A 14,676-nucleotide genomic window follows, 5' to 3' on the forward strand; every position below is an offset into this window, starting at 1 on the left:
TAACCCACTAGAGTGAGTGTTTCAAACTGACTAGTATTTTCACATGTTGCAGACCCCACATCCACAAATATTGAGTTAGTTACTTTTTACATGAATGAGAAGACATTTATGGTACAAGTAAATGTTTAACAACCAACAATTATCCACATGAAGTTCTTTCACTAGAGTCTGTACTCTTAATTTGGGTCATCTAATTACGAGAGACCCCGACGAATGTTTTTTAAGTCAATCATATTTTTGAAATATGATAAAAATTGAGCAAAAGCTAAGCTAAGTTTTTCTTCTTCTTACAATTCTTAGGTTTTATAGTAGTAGAAAAACCGGTAGAAAATATTTCTAGCAATTTGTCTGAACACCCCCTGGTTTAAAAACCTAATTGACTCCTTTACAAGTTTAAATGGTACCTATCAAATTTATTGTTAGAAAGAATTCAAATAGTAACTCAAAAGGATTGATATCATTTTTTGTCTTATATAAGTATCATTTATGAAAGACAATTTCACTTAACCTGTAATATTCACATTTTAGTGAGGTTACCTCTTATTCCTGATGATTTTGAAATCAGATCTTACTTAGAGAAAATGAAAGCATATAATACTCAAATCAACTCAGTGTTATCAAATATCTGCCATGGCGCCGTCATGGTAGTTTCTCACGGCGATTTTTTAACTTTCCGTTATGGCCAATATCTCGCCATATGATGGTCATATTCCGCCACATCTCGCGCATTATTTGTCATGTATGGTGGGATTTCGGCTTTCCGTCATGACCCGCCATCCGCAATTAACAACAATGATCAACCACACATTTGCGCCCATTATGGTTGTAGTTTTAAGAAATTATTTTCATAAAAAAATTGAAAGATCTAATATAAAATTTGAAGAGATTAATTTGGTGCAAAAATGTTAAAGATTAATTTTTTCAATATATGTGACTAGGTTTTTGTCGGAATTGAATAGAAGAAGAAAATGCAGGTGAGGTGAATAATAGGTTTCAGGTAGAAGAAGAGAGATTCATGCAGTAACTTATGTTCTTGTTTCTGATGAACCAAAAACCGAGACAAACCACAAAGACAATAAACAAGGTTTCGATCGGTTTGTGTTCTGTTCTTGAAGGGAAAGGGTTTGTTTGAACGAGGGTTTGTGGAGACAAAGAAAAATGTCTCTGACAAGTGTGAAAATGTCGGAAGAAGTTTGGTTAACCTGCGTCACTCATGCATTGTCCACCGAAACCGAAGAGATTATGGGTCTTCTTCTCGGTGACATCCAGGTTTGTTCTTTTGATTTTCCCTAATTTCTTTGCTACTATTGATGGATGTTTTTTTATGAATGATTATTGATTATTGATTGGAATTGAATTGGATGCAGCATTCGAAAAATGGGAGTGTGACTGCATTGATATGGGGTGCATCTCCTCAGACAAGGTCTGATCGCAGAAAGGATCGAGTTGAAACTAACCCTGAACAGTTGGCTGCTGCTTCTGCCCTAGCTGATATATCCTTTTTCTTCTTCTTTTTGTAAATTATCATTTTGATTCTGCTCAAAAATATTGGGTCGGTTTCAAAATTCAATTTTGAGTAATAGTCTTTTTCATAAAATTAAGGACTAAATTAATAGTAACGAAAGCGGTAATTTTCATGTTTGGGGCATTGTTTTGGAAGGACTGAAATGATGGACCACTCCATCTTCTTATTATTATTGTTAGCTATGTGTGTATAGATCTAACTAGGTTGCTCATTTCAAAATGGTTGCTTTTGTTATGCCATTAACTTCGTAGCACAGAATGACCGCGACCACGGGAAGAACAACGAGGGTCATTGGTTGGTACCATTCCCATCCGCATATTACAGTTCTGCCTTCGCATGTTGGTATGTTTTCGGTAACCCCCTTTTTCTCTCTCTTTACCTATCTGTTTTTGTTTGTCCTGTTGAAGTCAGGCACTTGAATTGGAGTTGCCTGTAGTTTTTGTTTTCATTAAAACATCATTCGATGTTTCCGTTTGTGTTAAGTCGGTCATACTTTGGAGTTATGGTGTATTACCCGGGGTTGTTAATGGCTGATAGCGTAGCGTAGCGGTAAGCCCAGAAAACACTATTTCAAGCGCTATTGCGGCACTATAGCGGGAAATAGCGGTGAATAATGGAGTAGCAGTGAACCCCCAGTGCGCTAGTGCTATTGCGCCGCTATAGCGAGCTATTAACAAGCCCGGTGTTACCATTTGTTAAATGGAAGGTGCAAGTATGGTTTTATATGTAGTAATTTATAGCTAAGAGAGGAAATTGTTGGTGTGACGTGACTACGGGAAAAGAGGAAGTTTGTAACTATTATTAATTATTGGGATATTATGGTGACTGGGAGACCCTTGATGTATTGCTTCAGTTTCTAGCTGTTGAAGTCAACAATGTTTACATGTTTAATATTTGAAAAGAAGGCATGTGTGATGTGTGTGATTATATGAATCAAAGATGTTGCTAGAGAGGATCAGCTGATGCAAATATTATTTCCCATGAGAAATTCTATGGGAAGACTAAGTATGTTTTTCAATACTAGTGTATTTATTCATTGAAATGGACAGTACCTGTGAATGTGACCGAATGATGATACTTATACAGTTACGCATTGTTACATTTATATCTCCTCACAGTCCTCTCCACAAACCACTGATAATACCTAGGGCACCACTCTAACTTTTTTTCGGAATGGTTCAACTTGAGTGCGTGCCTCATATAGTATGTGCAACTGTCGATTTCCTTATATCTGCTATCCTTCAATTTTCTTTTTGCTGCTTCGGAAAATTGCTATCATTCACTTTTTGTGAGTAAGGTAGGATATTATAACATTTACTGATGTCAGACACCTCAAATGTATTGGGGCTTGATTGTTGAGTTTCAATCATGTCACATTTGTTAGAAGAATAATATCAAACCATGAACATGTCTTTATTCAAAAGCTTAAGCTTTTTGAATAGTTTATTCATGAAGGCTTAATTGCAACTTTGGTCCCCGACGTTTACCAATGCCACGATTTTGGTCCCCCACCTAATTTAATTACATGGATGGTCCCCGACGTTGTAGGCCGTGTGCAACGTTAGTCCTACCGTTTATTTCTTAATGGAGGAGGCTTACGTGTACGTCCATTTGGAGAGAGAAATGAGGTATGAGGAGAAAGAGAAGCACGTGAGTATCACGTGACCCTTATCTGAACCCATTATACCCAAACCCCTGACCTCCCTGGAACGAAGAAGGTAACGCGATTTAGATCCCTAGGGTTTCAAATTTGGGGATAATGAGTTCATATAAGGTTCACGTGATACTCACGTGCTCCCCTCTCTCCTCAAATCTCCTTTTTCTCTCCAACTAGACGTCCACGTAAGCCTCCTCCATTAAGAAATAAACGGTAGGACTAATGTTGCACGCAGCCTACAACGTCGGGGACCATCCATGTAATTAAATTAGGTGGGGGACCAAAATCGTAGCATTGGTAAACATCGGGGACCAAAGTTGTAATTAAGCCATTCATGAAATATTAAATCGTAATTTTTAGCTGGAAATTTAGGTTGCAAATAATTTTTTAAATGATGGCATGTCTTTTCTAAATCAATTTTCCCTGCCTATGATTTTCACCAGTCTTCTTGTTTTGTACTTGCTTTTGTATTCCTTCTCATGTTGCTTCTTTCTTATCTTAATGTCAGCTTTTTTCTTTTTCTATTTCTGCCAGTTTTGTTTAATTCAGAACAACAACATACAATAAGTGTACTTACTATTTTGTAGATGTGCGGACTCAGGGAATGTATCAACTTCTTGATTCTGGGTTTATCGGGTTGATTTTTTCCTGTTACAGTGAAGATGCAAACAAGGTTTTTCTTGATTGAATGATCATTGTGTAAAACCATGTGTTCTGTATTCCTGTCAAATTTGACCTGAAATAGCTTTGGTCTGTATTCAGGTCGGAAGAATTCAAGTAATTGCTTTCCAGTCATCTGATGGGAAGCAGAATCACATGTCAAGACCTATACCTCTGTCCCCTGTAAATAGAAGCGCTGTTATTGACATAGATTCGTCACCGAGTTCCTCAGAGAATGTATCGAGAAGATCTGGTTACTTCAAGGCAGAGAGCCCGGATCAGGACACTGGTGATTCAAGAAGTGCTGGTGCTAGTAAAGTATACTTTATCGTAAATCAAATAGATTTAACATCTGTTATGTTGCATTATGTGATTGAAGAATAGGCAATATTTTGAAAATGAAAAATGTAGAATACAGTTAGATGCAGAATTACAGAACATGATGCAGCTTATAGAATATGTGGGACCAGGAAGTTTCTTTGTTAAAGTACAATTCTTTTATTTTCTACTTTTCTGTATTAATTTTAAACAAGCCTCTTGGATGTCGCTGCTGACAGTTTTTTAATGTGAAATTATTCATGTTAAAATACTTATATGATCATATGGCGGATATGAATTTTTCAACATGACTGTATGTCTTTTTTCAGCATCCAAATGTTTGTATTTTTTAGTGTCCACTGTCCAGTGATAGTGAGTTCATATCATGGTGAAGTCAAGTTACTTGAACCAACTAGCTTTAGAATCTCATGTTCTTTTCTCCATTAAAAAGCAGAAGTAGGATATAACACCCTTGCCTGGTTCCAATTTGCATTTTTTTAGGGAAGTTCTACGTAGAGACCAGGGGATTCTTTCTGATTACACTGGCTTTTGCATACAATTTTTTGTGATACGGTGAGGGGTGGGTGTAAGCTGAAATACTTAGGTTCATCTTATGGAGATGAATTCAGTCTCTTAATAATGTCCTACCAATAAAATTTTACTTGCATGTTTTTTTGTACAGGATGAATTACTTCCTCTTACGATTTTTTTTTTTAATAATTCATGTAATTATAAATTTTTGCTAGGGTGGAGGGAGATCTTCAGACTTGGGGAATTTCTTCGCTAATGCTGATGCCAGCTATCTAGGGGGAGAAAAGGGTGGAGGAAACTACCTTCTCAACAATTCGGACAGCAAAGAAATTGATATTGATCCCATGGATATGTCAGAAAGTATGCAGGAAGCTATGCATCGTTCAAATTTGGACATGAGGTATGGAATATAGATGAGCATGTAATTGACCGCTTTGTATATTTGTTTATCAACTGATAATTTAGGCCTATTTTTAGGATTTCGATCCCATCATGTCTCCTTGCAACATAAGGGAACATGGTGGCTGTTTTTCTAAATCTCAAGTGACTAGATAATAAAGGTCTCCATAACTGCAAGATAAACGGAAATAATTGAGGAAGAATAAGGGAAGAGACATTTTTTATTGTAAACTAGGTTTGAATCCTACTAGGGGAGATTTTATTGTAAACATTTTTACCTTTGGATATCTGAACCTTTCCTTAGCACATATGCACCAAGCCAACAAGTGTGTATGACATGTCTTTAACATGGTACACCAAAATTTTTATATGAAGAAATATATGCAGGAGAAGGAGATGGAGATAGACATTCTGTAGAGGTTTCTCCAATATGCTTGTTAGTTAGACTTTGAATGATAAATCAATGTCATAACTATAGATCAACTGTTTAAATATATGAAATGATATCACATTTTTCATTCTTCATTATATCATGTTTGGTCAATATAGTTTCTCAATCTTCGGTTTGAAAATAACTTTGATTTGATGGCAGTGGTGCAGAGTATGTAAGAAGAGAAATTCCCCTTTATGTTTTACCTTCCTTATCTCTTATCAACCTTGATTCACCACTAGCATCATATATGGATCTGCAACATGTAATATTTGAAGAGGAGCGGACTGCATATAATCAAGCCATATCGCAAAATATGAGGTGATTATTTGATAAACTATCTGCTTATTCTGAATACATTTTGTTCATTTCAATGCTTATTCCATTCGTTTGTACTTTGCAGGGATGAGAAAGTGCATCCACTCACTTTCATACACCATACTTCAACTTATCAGGCTTCATTATGCAAGTTGATTGAATATTGGTCAGAGCAAAATGTTTATTTGTTTTATTCCTCCACTTTTTATTGCTATCATTTTGTTCAATAAACAATTACTATTTTATGATACAGTTTAAGTCCTGCAATTACTGCACTTCAAGATCGACTGAGAGAGAATGAAGTTCGGGTAATATATCAATTTATTTAATTTTATTCTTAATATATAATCCTGGACCATATGTTAGTTTCCATTTTACCTAATCATATACTTTTTTTTACTATGATTCAATCAACTACCCAATTGGGATTTAGAAGTTACTTGTTCACATATACTATTCAACATTAGTTCAATAGCTTTAACTATTTATTGACTTATTGCACATGTGGTTGTTGATATTGTAGTTAGCAATTATGAGTGAAGAAGCCAAGAGTCTAGAGGCTGAAGCTTATAGAGGGAGTGAAGCAAGTTTAAGTTCTCCCCGTCGAGTTGCATCACCTGTACATCAAGTTGCATCTCCTGTTCATCGGGGAAGTTTGTCTCCTGCTTCGAGGAATGTAGCTAGTCCTGGTAGCCGAAGCAGAAGAGGGTATTAAGCAATATAAATGATGATGATTTTGCTAAAATGGAATGTTTAATTCATCTTGATGTTGTAATGTTGTTGCCTCGGCAATGTGTGCTACCATGAAAATGGGGCTATAATGAAGTATTTTGCTAGTGGGTCTATGGGTGCAAGTACGAGCATATAGGTACTTAGAGAGTTAGAGGGTACTGGCTGGGGCAAGCGTTCAAGTTACTATCTATTGGGTATGGTGGCAGGTTCATGTATTTTTATTTTTATTTTGATAATTAGGAGGGCCAACGACCCAAAACTACAAACTACACTACTCTAGTCATTGTCATTGTCATTCCTAATGCATGTATGGGGACAAATACTATAGTACCCTAACTCAACCCTAGTAATTGTCATTCCTAATGCAGGTAGAGGAAGAAGAAAAAGGGACAAGGAAAATGGAAGCAATGAGAAAACTTACATGAGAGATGAAATAATACTTGTAGAAGGAGATAACTCGAACTAAGACATGAGGAAGGGAAGTCGCTCCACCCACCCACAATGGGGTGCGACTGAAATTCTTTCTGCTCTGCTAGTGTGATGGTTGTTCACACAAGTTCTTGCCTAATTTAAAAGTTCAAATCTACATAAAAAAATGTCAAATTTGTGGCAACTCAATAAAATAACTAAAAGATAGTCTTTGAGAATTTTCAAATATTCCTCAAACATCCCTTAAAAAAACTTAAGTTGGCGAGAGTGTCTTAGAAGCCTCTCATTCTTCTACCTTACCTTTCTTTTCACGTAAGGTCTCAGTCAAGGCAACAAACCGCACATTACCCCGAGTTCATTTCAATTAAAGTTCAACACATACTATTTTTTTTCAAGAGGATAATATTAACAATAGAAAAAGGGGTTTATTTACTGTACACAAAGAAATTCTTGTGTAAAGTTGCACTTGTTATCACAAGTTTACTAGCAGGTCACCCTTTTATAATTTAAAAAGAGGTTAAAAAAAAAAGTCTTAATTCGGCATCAGCATCCTTAGTCTTCTTCTTTCATCACAAGTTTCCTTGCTTCTTTATTTTCTGATTCAAGCTTTGTGCTTTTTTCGTTCTTTGTTGTCTGATTGAAGCTTCTTGCTTCTGGCTTCCATGACGTTTGCTTCTCTTCTCGATTCAGCGTCGTTGCTTCTTGCTTCTTTCTTCGTTGTGTTTCACAATTCTCTTTTGGTTGAAGTATTACTTCTGGCTTCCTCGTTTCTGCTTGCGTGATTTCCTGTTTCTGCAAATTGGGATTTTTCTTCTGTGAAGATGGGGTTATACCAGTTGCAGTTCGAGGAGGAACACAAAGCTTATAATGTTGGTCTGCACCATGTGAAAGCTAACTAAGTTGCAATATGTTTTGATTTGTGTTTTTTATGATTCTGAGGATATTTTCACCTCAGTTTAGATTTTCTACCAGTGAACTTTAATGGGTTAAACCAACTTTGCCATTCTCATTGCTGCTGTTACTCAAAAAAAAAAAAGGTTTTAGACTTGCATCCATGGCTAAATTATTACAATTTTCCATTGGAGATGAGTATCATTGTCATGTTGTATTCTTTTCTAGACTTGGGAGTAATGGAGTCACCTCCTCGTTTGTACCGTTCATTTGATTTTATCCTACTTATCATCAATTTCTATTTAGAAAAAAAAATGTTGATGATGAATACATTTTCTTTTCTGGATTTTTATTGTTAGATGATGTAGCCTGTAGGTGATGATAATAAAGATTAAAAAGAATGTAATTAATTTTACTATAATTAATTTTTTTTTTTAAATTATTTAACTTGTTGTAACCTGATATAGCAGGTTAAGTTAGGTTTGTGTATCTTTGCACAAACATTTCTTTGTGTATAGTAAATGAACCCTAGAAAAATCACTTACAAATTGTATGACAAAATTGCACATATAAAATGATGATATCCCTAAAATAAAAATAATAAAGTTATATTTGTCCTCTAACTAAAATAAGTTAATTTCATAAGACACTATAATTTGAATAAAAAAATGAATTTCTTTTCCTGATAAACAATTTTTTTATTAAGTGAATTTTAAACATATTTAAATTGAACTCTTTTTAATTTTTCAAGTGTAACCCTAAAAAATAGAACTTTAACCTAATGAAAAAATGAGGCAAAGATAGATAATTTGGAATGCAAGAGGAGAGTGGAAGCAACCAATCCAAGTAGAAGTAGAGCCCAGCTGTAACCTTCAACCTTTGTGACACTTTTGTCTTTTTGTGACACTTTTGTCCTTTTCCAGAATCTACTCTTCTTCTTCTTGTTTCTTTTCTTCACTCTTCACACTTTCGTTTCAACTGTCAACACCTCACACTCACTCTCTCATCATCTCATGGGATTCTCTCTGATTCCATCTTCTAGCTTCTTCACTGCTTCTTGACCACTGAATCATTTACCCTTTTGCGAGATTTTTTTGTCCTAATGGCTTCATGTGAGTTTTTTTTTTTTTTTTGCTTACCCCTTTTCTGCTAATGGCAAAGCTTATGACTTTATTGGATTGCATTGACTTTGAAAAGAAAAAAGAGATTTTTCTTTTACCCCTTTTGCTTTTGGTGTCCTTCATTTTTCTGTTTTGAATGTGCTCTGTAATATTAGACTGTGGGGTTGAGATATGGAATGTGGAATGGAATTTGATCCCACAATATTATCTTTGCATGTCTGAAACAGGATAAAAAAATGGATTTCAGGATTAAATTTTGGTTATCTAATATGGTGATTGCTGTTTAGTGATATGAATTGAAGTTGTATTATAATTTTGGATTAACAAAATGTGACTTAAAACTTAAAAGAGGCAGAGCCACATAAGCAATTGTGAGTAAACAAACTTGATTGTCACATAATGGTAGGAAGCTTTTCATTTCAAATGAAATGGTAGATAAAGGACAGAGTAATATCCTAGCACTAACCCCTTGGTATGGGACTACAAGGTATCCAAGTGTTTGCTAAAATGCCAATAATATCACAAGCTTCACTTAGATAGTTTGATGTTTTCCATTTTTTTTAATTGTAAATAATTGGATCAACAACATTTTGAATTGCGAATTTTTGTTATTTGAATTAGCACTAACCCCTTAGTAATTTTTTGAAGATATTGTATTTTCCTTGAAAAACTTAATTTTTATTTATTTGTATAATCAAATATTTTCTTCTTAGATTTCATTTTCTACAGCTCAGAGCATCATTTAAAAATATGCATTTGTTAATTTTTTTAACATTTAAAAGCAACTCTTTCTTTATTCTTCCTTCAGGAATCATTATGTTGTCTGTTGACCATGCAATTGATGAATGAGTTTGGAGTTTTACTCAGACCTTGAAATAGTTTTATGTGTACTACTAATAGATGATTGATTATATGTGTTGTAATTGTATTACAGGCAATGTTAAAGCATTGAACTTGTGCTTTGGTGGAAAGAGAGTCAGTCTTTCGCAACAGTTTGGTACAAGAAATTGGATCATCAGGAAGTCAGTGCAGTACACTAGTTTGGATATGTCACAACATAGAGTTGGATTTTTAAAGTCTTCTAATGGCCCATTGTCACAGATCCAACGTAATTTCTTGTATTCTTTGATATTACGAATTATTTTCTTGTATCGGCTATAGAAAATGTCACTGCTTTATTACTCAATTTCTTCAAGTCTATTGAAAAATTCCAGCCATTGATGATTTCTAGGAGACTTAATGCATTAGTTCTGTCCTATTTAAGATTATGAATGTTTTACAGTTTGTTTCCTCTGAATACTTGAAATTATATGAATTATCTACTCTTACATACATTTATTTTAAGAAAATAAATCAGTTGGAGATTATTCAAAAAATTAACACTCATTTTGGTTCCCCAAAGATCTAGGCAACATCAATTTGATCCTCCGAACAAAGTTAATACTAATTTAATCCCTCAATCACATGAAGTTACATCAACTTTGCCTTCCAAAAAAATGAGATCAATTTAGTCACTCAATAACATCAATTTAGTTCCTCACTCTTGTGATTCCTAATTAACAAACAAAAGGCCAATTTTGATGTGAGTATCCATGATTGAGGGACTCGTCTGATGTTACCTGCATCTTTGGAGGAGAATGTGTTTTCTCAAAAGAATAAAAATTGATCTGAAGTCTAGTTTAAATTGCTAATCTGTATGACAAATTAACCTATTTGGGCTTCATTCTATTTTTGTGTGTACAACTAGACACTAATATGATCTACATCACTGTACTGTTGACAGTACTGTGTATAGAAATATAGATTCTAAGCAACTTCCATTTCCATATGCTTCTACTAGTTTGCATTTTCCAGTGTTAAAAAGAATGTAGACATTAGACTGAAGCCTGTCTTAGTTTATGTTGGGTGATTTCCACAATTCTTAGTTTATTAAGGCCTCTGTTGGTTTATTTCAATCTTAGATTCTTTGAGGAATATACTGATATGCTCACGCCTTCCTGCTATAATCTGATTCACAAATTCAAGAGTGTTTAAAGTTTAAAGTGACTTTTTAATTTTTTACTTAAAACTGACTTTAGAATACCATATAAAGTAATTGAAGTTTTGGATATGGCAAAAACTATTAACTTGATATTTGTACCATAGTCTGGCTTACATGATATTCCTTTACTGATGACATGACAGCTGTTACAAGTTCAGAAAATGGCTCTAAAGAGATCGAATCTTCTGGTTTGACAAGTACGCTGATTCCTAAGCTCAACGAGGTTAGTACTTAGTAAATGCCATTGCCATTGCCATTGCTCTTCTCTATTTTCACCAGCATTCAGCATCTATAAAACAAATCCAAATTAATGATGACTTTATTATGCACCCTTCATATATTACCCTATACGTTCATATAATATAATTGTTTTTAAGGTGTTATTCAGTTTCCCGCCGTGCTGTTTGACCTGATTTATTGACCCTGTTTGGTTTATGAGTAAACTGCTTCATAAATATGAAACCTTTTCATGTATATAACTTCAATTGTTATGCATTAGCATGTGCATATGTATATTATCCTTTGTGCCAGTTTATATTTGTGGTCTAAAATTGGTCAATCCCAACTTGAAAACTTGCTGTACTTAGGCTATTAACCTTAAATTCTTTCAGATTAGGCTTATGAACCTATCAGATGTTTAACTCCCTGAGGCTTGAGCTATGCTACACTGGTCGGTTCAGGCTTGCGCTCTCATAAGAATGCTGAAACTATCATACTCATGTTCAACCTTAGCTTGAACCTTTCATTACTTGAAGAAAAATCCAAAGAATTCTGCATTCCCAAACTATATGGAATCTGAACAACAAAAATTTGGATGGATCTTTCATGATTTCTTTTACTTGGTTGTGTTAAATAATATTGTAATCTTTAGTTCTGAAGTATTGGCATGCCCACAAAATCTTGGACTTTATGTCTTTTATGACTCTTGCCAGAGAGATATGCCATGTCATAACTATTTTATACCTTATCCTTGAATGATGAATGGAAAAATTTCTTAAGATCGCCGTGCTAAACCCGGAAGTGCTCATACCATGCCAAAGGCATCTCTTTCTATATGTATGGAAATTCTTGTTCTGAAGTTTAACAAATATTATTTCAATCTCTTTGCAGGTGGAATTCCTTCTCACAAAGTTATGCGAGACTTCAATTGGGGAGTTAGAATTAAAAGTAAGCTCAATGAAGTTTACTAGCACTTCATTTTCTCTCCCTCATAAGGACATTATATAGTCTACATTTTCATTCTTGCTTTAAATTGTTGTTTTCCTTTTTTCATTGCCATAGCTTGCTGGGTTTCACCTGCATGTATTGAGGGATTCAACTGAAAAAGTTAAAACTCTACCTCGTCAAACGCCTGCTTCTGTAAATATAAATGTTGTCCCTGAAGCACCAAAATCTAATGGCCCAGTTGCTTCATCATCATTGGCCATTTTGAAGCCAGAGCCTTCTTCAGGGTCCGTCCAGAGATTCCTAGACAAAGCTGCTGATGAAGGCTTTGTAATAATTTACTCACCTAAGGTAATCATCTGAAACTTAATATACATTACATTCCTCACATAATGCACTCTAAAACCTTGGAGCAGGTGGGTTTCTTTAGGAGATCTCGAACCATAAAGGGGAAACGCGCTCCACCATCATGTAAAGAGGTACAGTTCCATGTTACCTAACGTTGTGTGGATATGGAGAAATCTACCATTTTTCAAAGATCTAATTTTGATAAAGAGAAATCTACCATTTTTCAAAGATCTAATTTTGATAAATTTCCCTATCTGTATTGACAAGTTAAATGTTAGTTTTAATACAATTCCAAGACTACAATCTTCTGAAAATAAGGCTGGTCAGTGACACAATTTATTGAAATATCAGTTAGTTTGTATCTCTCAGATTTAACATTAATTTAAAATGAGGTGATGATCAGTGTGGTTCATTGCGTATTGGCAGACTCAAAAAGTTCAGGAGGGGCAAGTGATTTGTTACATTGAACAGCTTGGTGGTCAACTGCCAATTGAGGTTTGGGTCTTTTACTTCAAACTTTCCCTTCTTAATTCTTCCACATTTCCATAAGTTGTGATCACTTCTGACTATATTAGTACTATCTCTGTTTGTGATCTTTTGTTGTTTAAGGTTATGCACACAGTTTAAGAGTTCCTTAAGTGATATATGACTTGACTAAAATACACTTCTTTAAAAAGTGAGTTGTCAAAGAGAGGGAATGATAGTAATTATTTGAATAATTGGTGAGAATGATGATAGGTGAGAAATGTAATTATAGCAATTAGGTGAGTAATTCTAAAATTAGATAAATAGTCTTGAATTTCTTAGAACAATGTTTTGGAAGCAAAAATGGGGAAATTAAAATAACAAAATGTCATGCACGGAGGTAGTAATATAGACATGAGAAACCATGTCAAATTGTTAACACTCACTTTAACACTTTCTTTCAAACATTCTATATTTTATCGGTTGAAATCCACATGGTATCTACTGAATTATATGGCTCGTCCCGATTTGGTGGGGTTGACGTGAATATCAACCAATAAAACTATAAAAGAGTGTGTTGGAAAAGAAGTTATAAAGTTAGTATTAGGGCCCTTAGTATTATTAGCACTCATCTTCTATACATTACTGTGACAATCACTCACAATGTTTTCTTCACATTTCTTTCTAGTCTGACGTATCCGGGGAGGTTATCAGGATTCTACGAGAGGATGGCGGTTAGTTACATCTTCTTTTTGGGACTTTCATTGTGTAAACTTGAGTAGTTTTCTGTGCATTTCATTCTTTTTTTTGTTGTTGTTTTTTTGACAGATCCTGTTGGATATGGTGATGCACTGATTGCAATATTGCCATCATTTCCAGGAATAAAGAAGCTCCAATAGATCTTACAGGATCTTATTTTTCTTAAATATACACATTCCCTGTAATTAACTGATATGATACTTTTAAGAGCAAGTGATATTGTGACCCTTATCATATATGACTTAGTCCAAAGTTTTGCCATGCTGAGTTTCAGTATATTAGTGCTTCTGAATCTGAAGTCTCAACTTTTTGTTCAAATCATCATCACCTTCTATTCCAGACAAGTAAAAGGTGATTTTCTTTTTAAGTTCGCATATGAGGGAACTAGTGATCAAGTTCATGTTGGAACTAGTGAAAAGTTTGGTTAAAAGACATCCCTTTATTTTGGTTTTGCATATACTAGAAAATGAGATGCATACAAATAAATGGAAAGGGAATTAGGAGAAAAAGCATAGAAAATAAGTGAGGTTTTAAATGTTTAGCTTAAGGGGAAATAAAGAGAAATTGGAATGAAATACAAGATGGCTATTCTCTAGATGGAAATGTGAGTAGAAAGAAAATAAGTACTACATAAAGTACTTTATTATTCTTTAGTAAAAATTTCAATAAAAAAAAATACTAAGCTACGAAAACTGATAAATGAGACCACTACTTTGTTCTCCCTTCAATGTTCATGATGGATCTAAACAAATGAAAATGAGTTTTTTCTGACTCTTCTTACCTCCCCCGCATTTTTCTTTTTCGCAAAATTATGTTCCCAAATGAACACTTAAACATTGTGGATGCAAAAGGAAATAAAAATGAGAGTAATTGGAGAGAAGAACCTGA

At 34.4% G+C, this 14,676-nt stretch overlaps 2 protein-coding genes across 2 annotated transcripts; both read left to right on the top strand.

Moving 5' to 3' along the window:
• The first annotated feature begins 951 nt into the window (after positions 1 to 951).
• Positions 952 to 6,911, top strand: LOC130748425 (uncharacterized). The gene is made up of 10 exons (XM_057601649.1): positions 952 to 1,269; positions 1,368 to 1,493; positions 1,780 to 1,867; positions 3,770 to 3,855; positions 3,945 to 4,160; positions 4,907 to 5,091; positions 5,683 to 5,841; positions 5,924 to 6,004; positions 6,092 to 6,146; positions 6,362 to 6,911. Exons 1-10 carry the CDS (start codon positions 1,159 to 1,161, stop codon positions 6,551 to 6,553), a joined length of 1,299 nt encoding a protein of 432 aa, XP_057457632.1. The 5' UTR covers positions 952 to 1,158; the 3' UTR covers positions 6,554 to 6,911.
• Positions 6,912 to 8,812: 1,901 nt separating this feature from the next.
• Positions 8,813 to 14,080, top strand: LOC130749686 (uncharacterized). Its single transcript, XM_057603062.1, has 9 exons — positions 8,813 to 9,002; positions 9,946 to 10,119; positions 11,196 to 11,275; positions 12,163 to 12,219; positions 12,334 to 12,567; positions 12,633 to 12,695; positions 12,991 to 13,059; positions 13,718 to 13,763; positions 13,858 to 14,080. Exons 1-9 carry the CDS (start codon positions 8,993 to 8,995, stop codon positions 13,926 to 13,928), a joined length of 804 nt encoding a protein of 267 aa, XP_057459045.1. The 5' UTR covers positions 8,813 to 8,992; the 3' UTR covers positions 13,929 to 14,080.
• Positions 14,081 to 14,676: the final 596 nt, after the last annotated feature.

The sequence above is a fragment of the Lotus japonicus genome, chromosome 3 (genome assembly GCF_012489685.1).
Source record: "Lotus japonicus ecotype B-129 chromosome 3, LjGifu_v1.2".
NCBI classification, from domain to species: Eukaryota; Viridiplantae; Streptophyta; class Magnoliopsida; order Fabales; family Fabaceae; genus Lotus; species Lotus japonicus.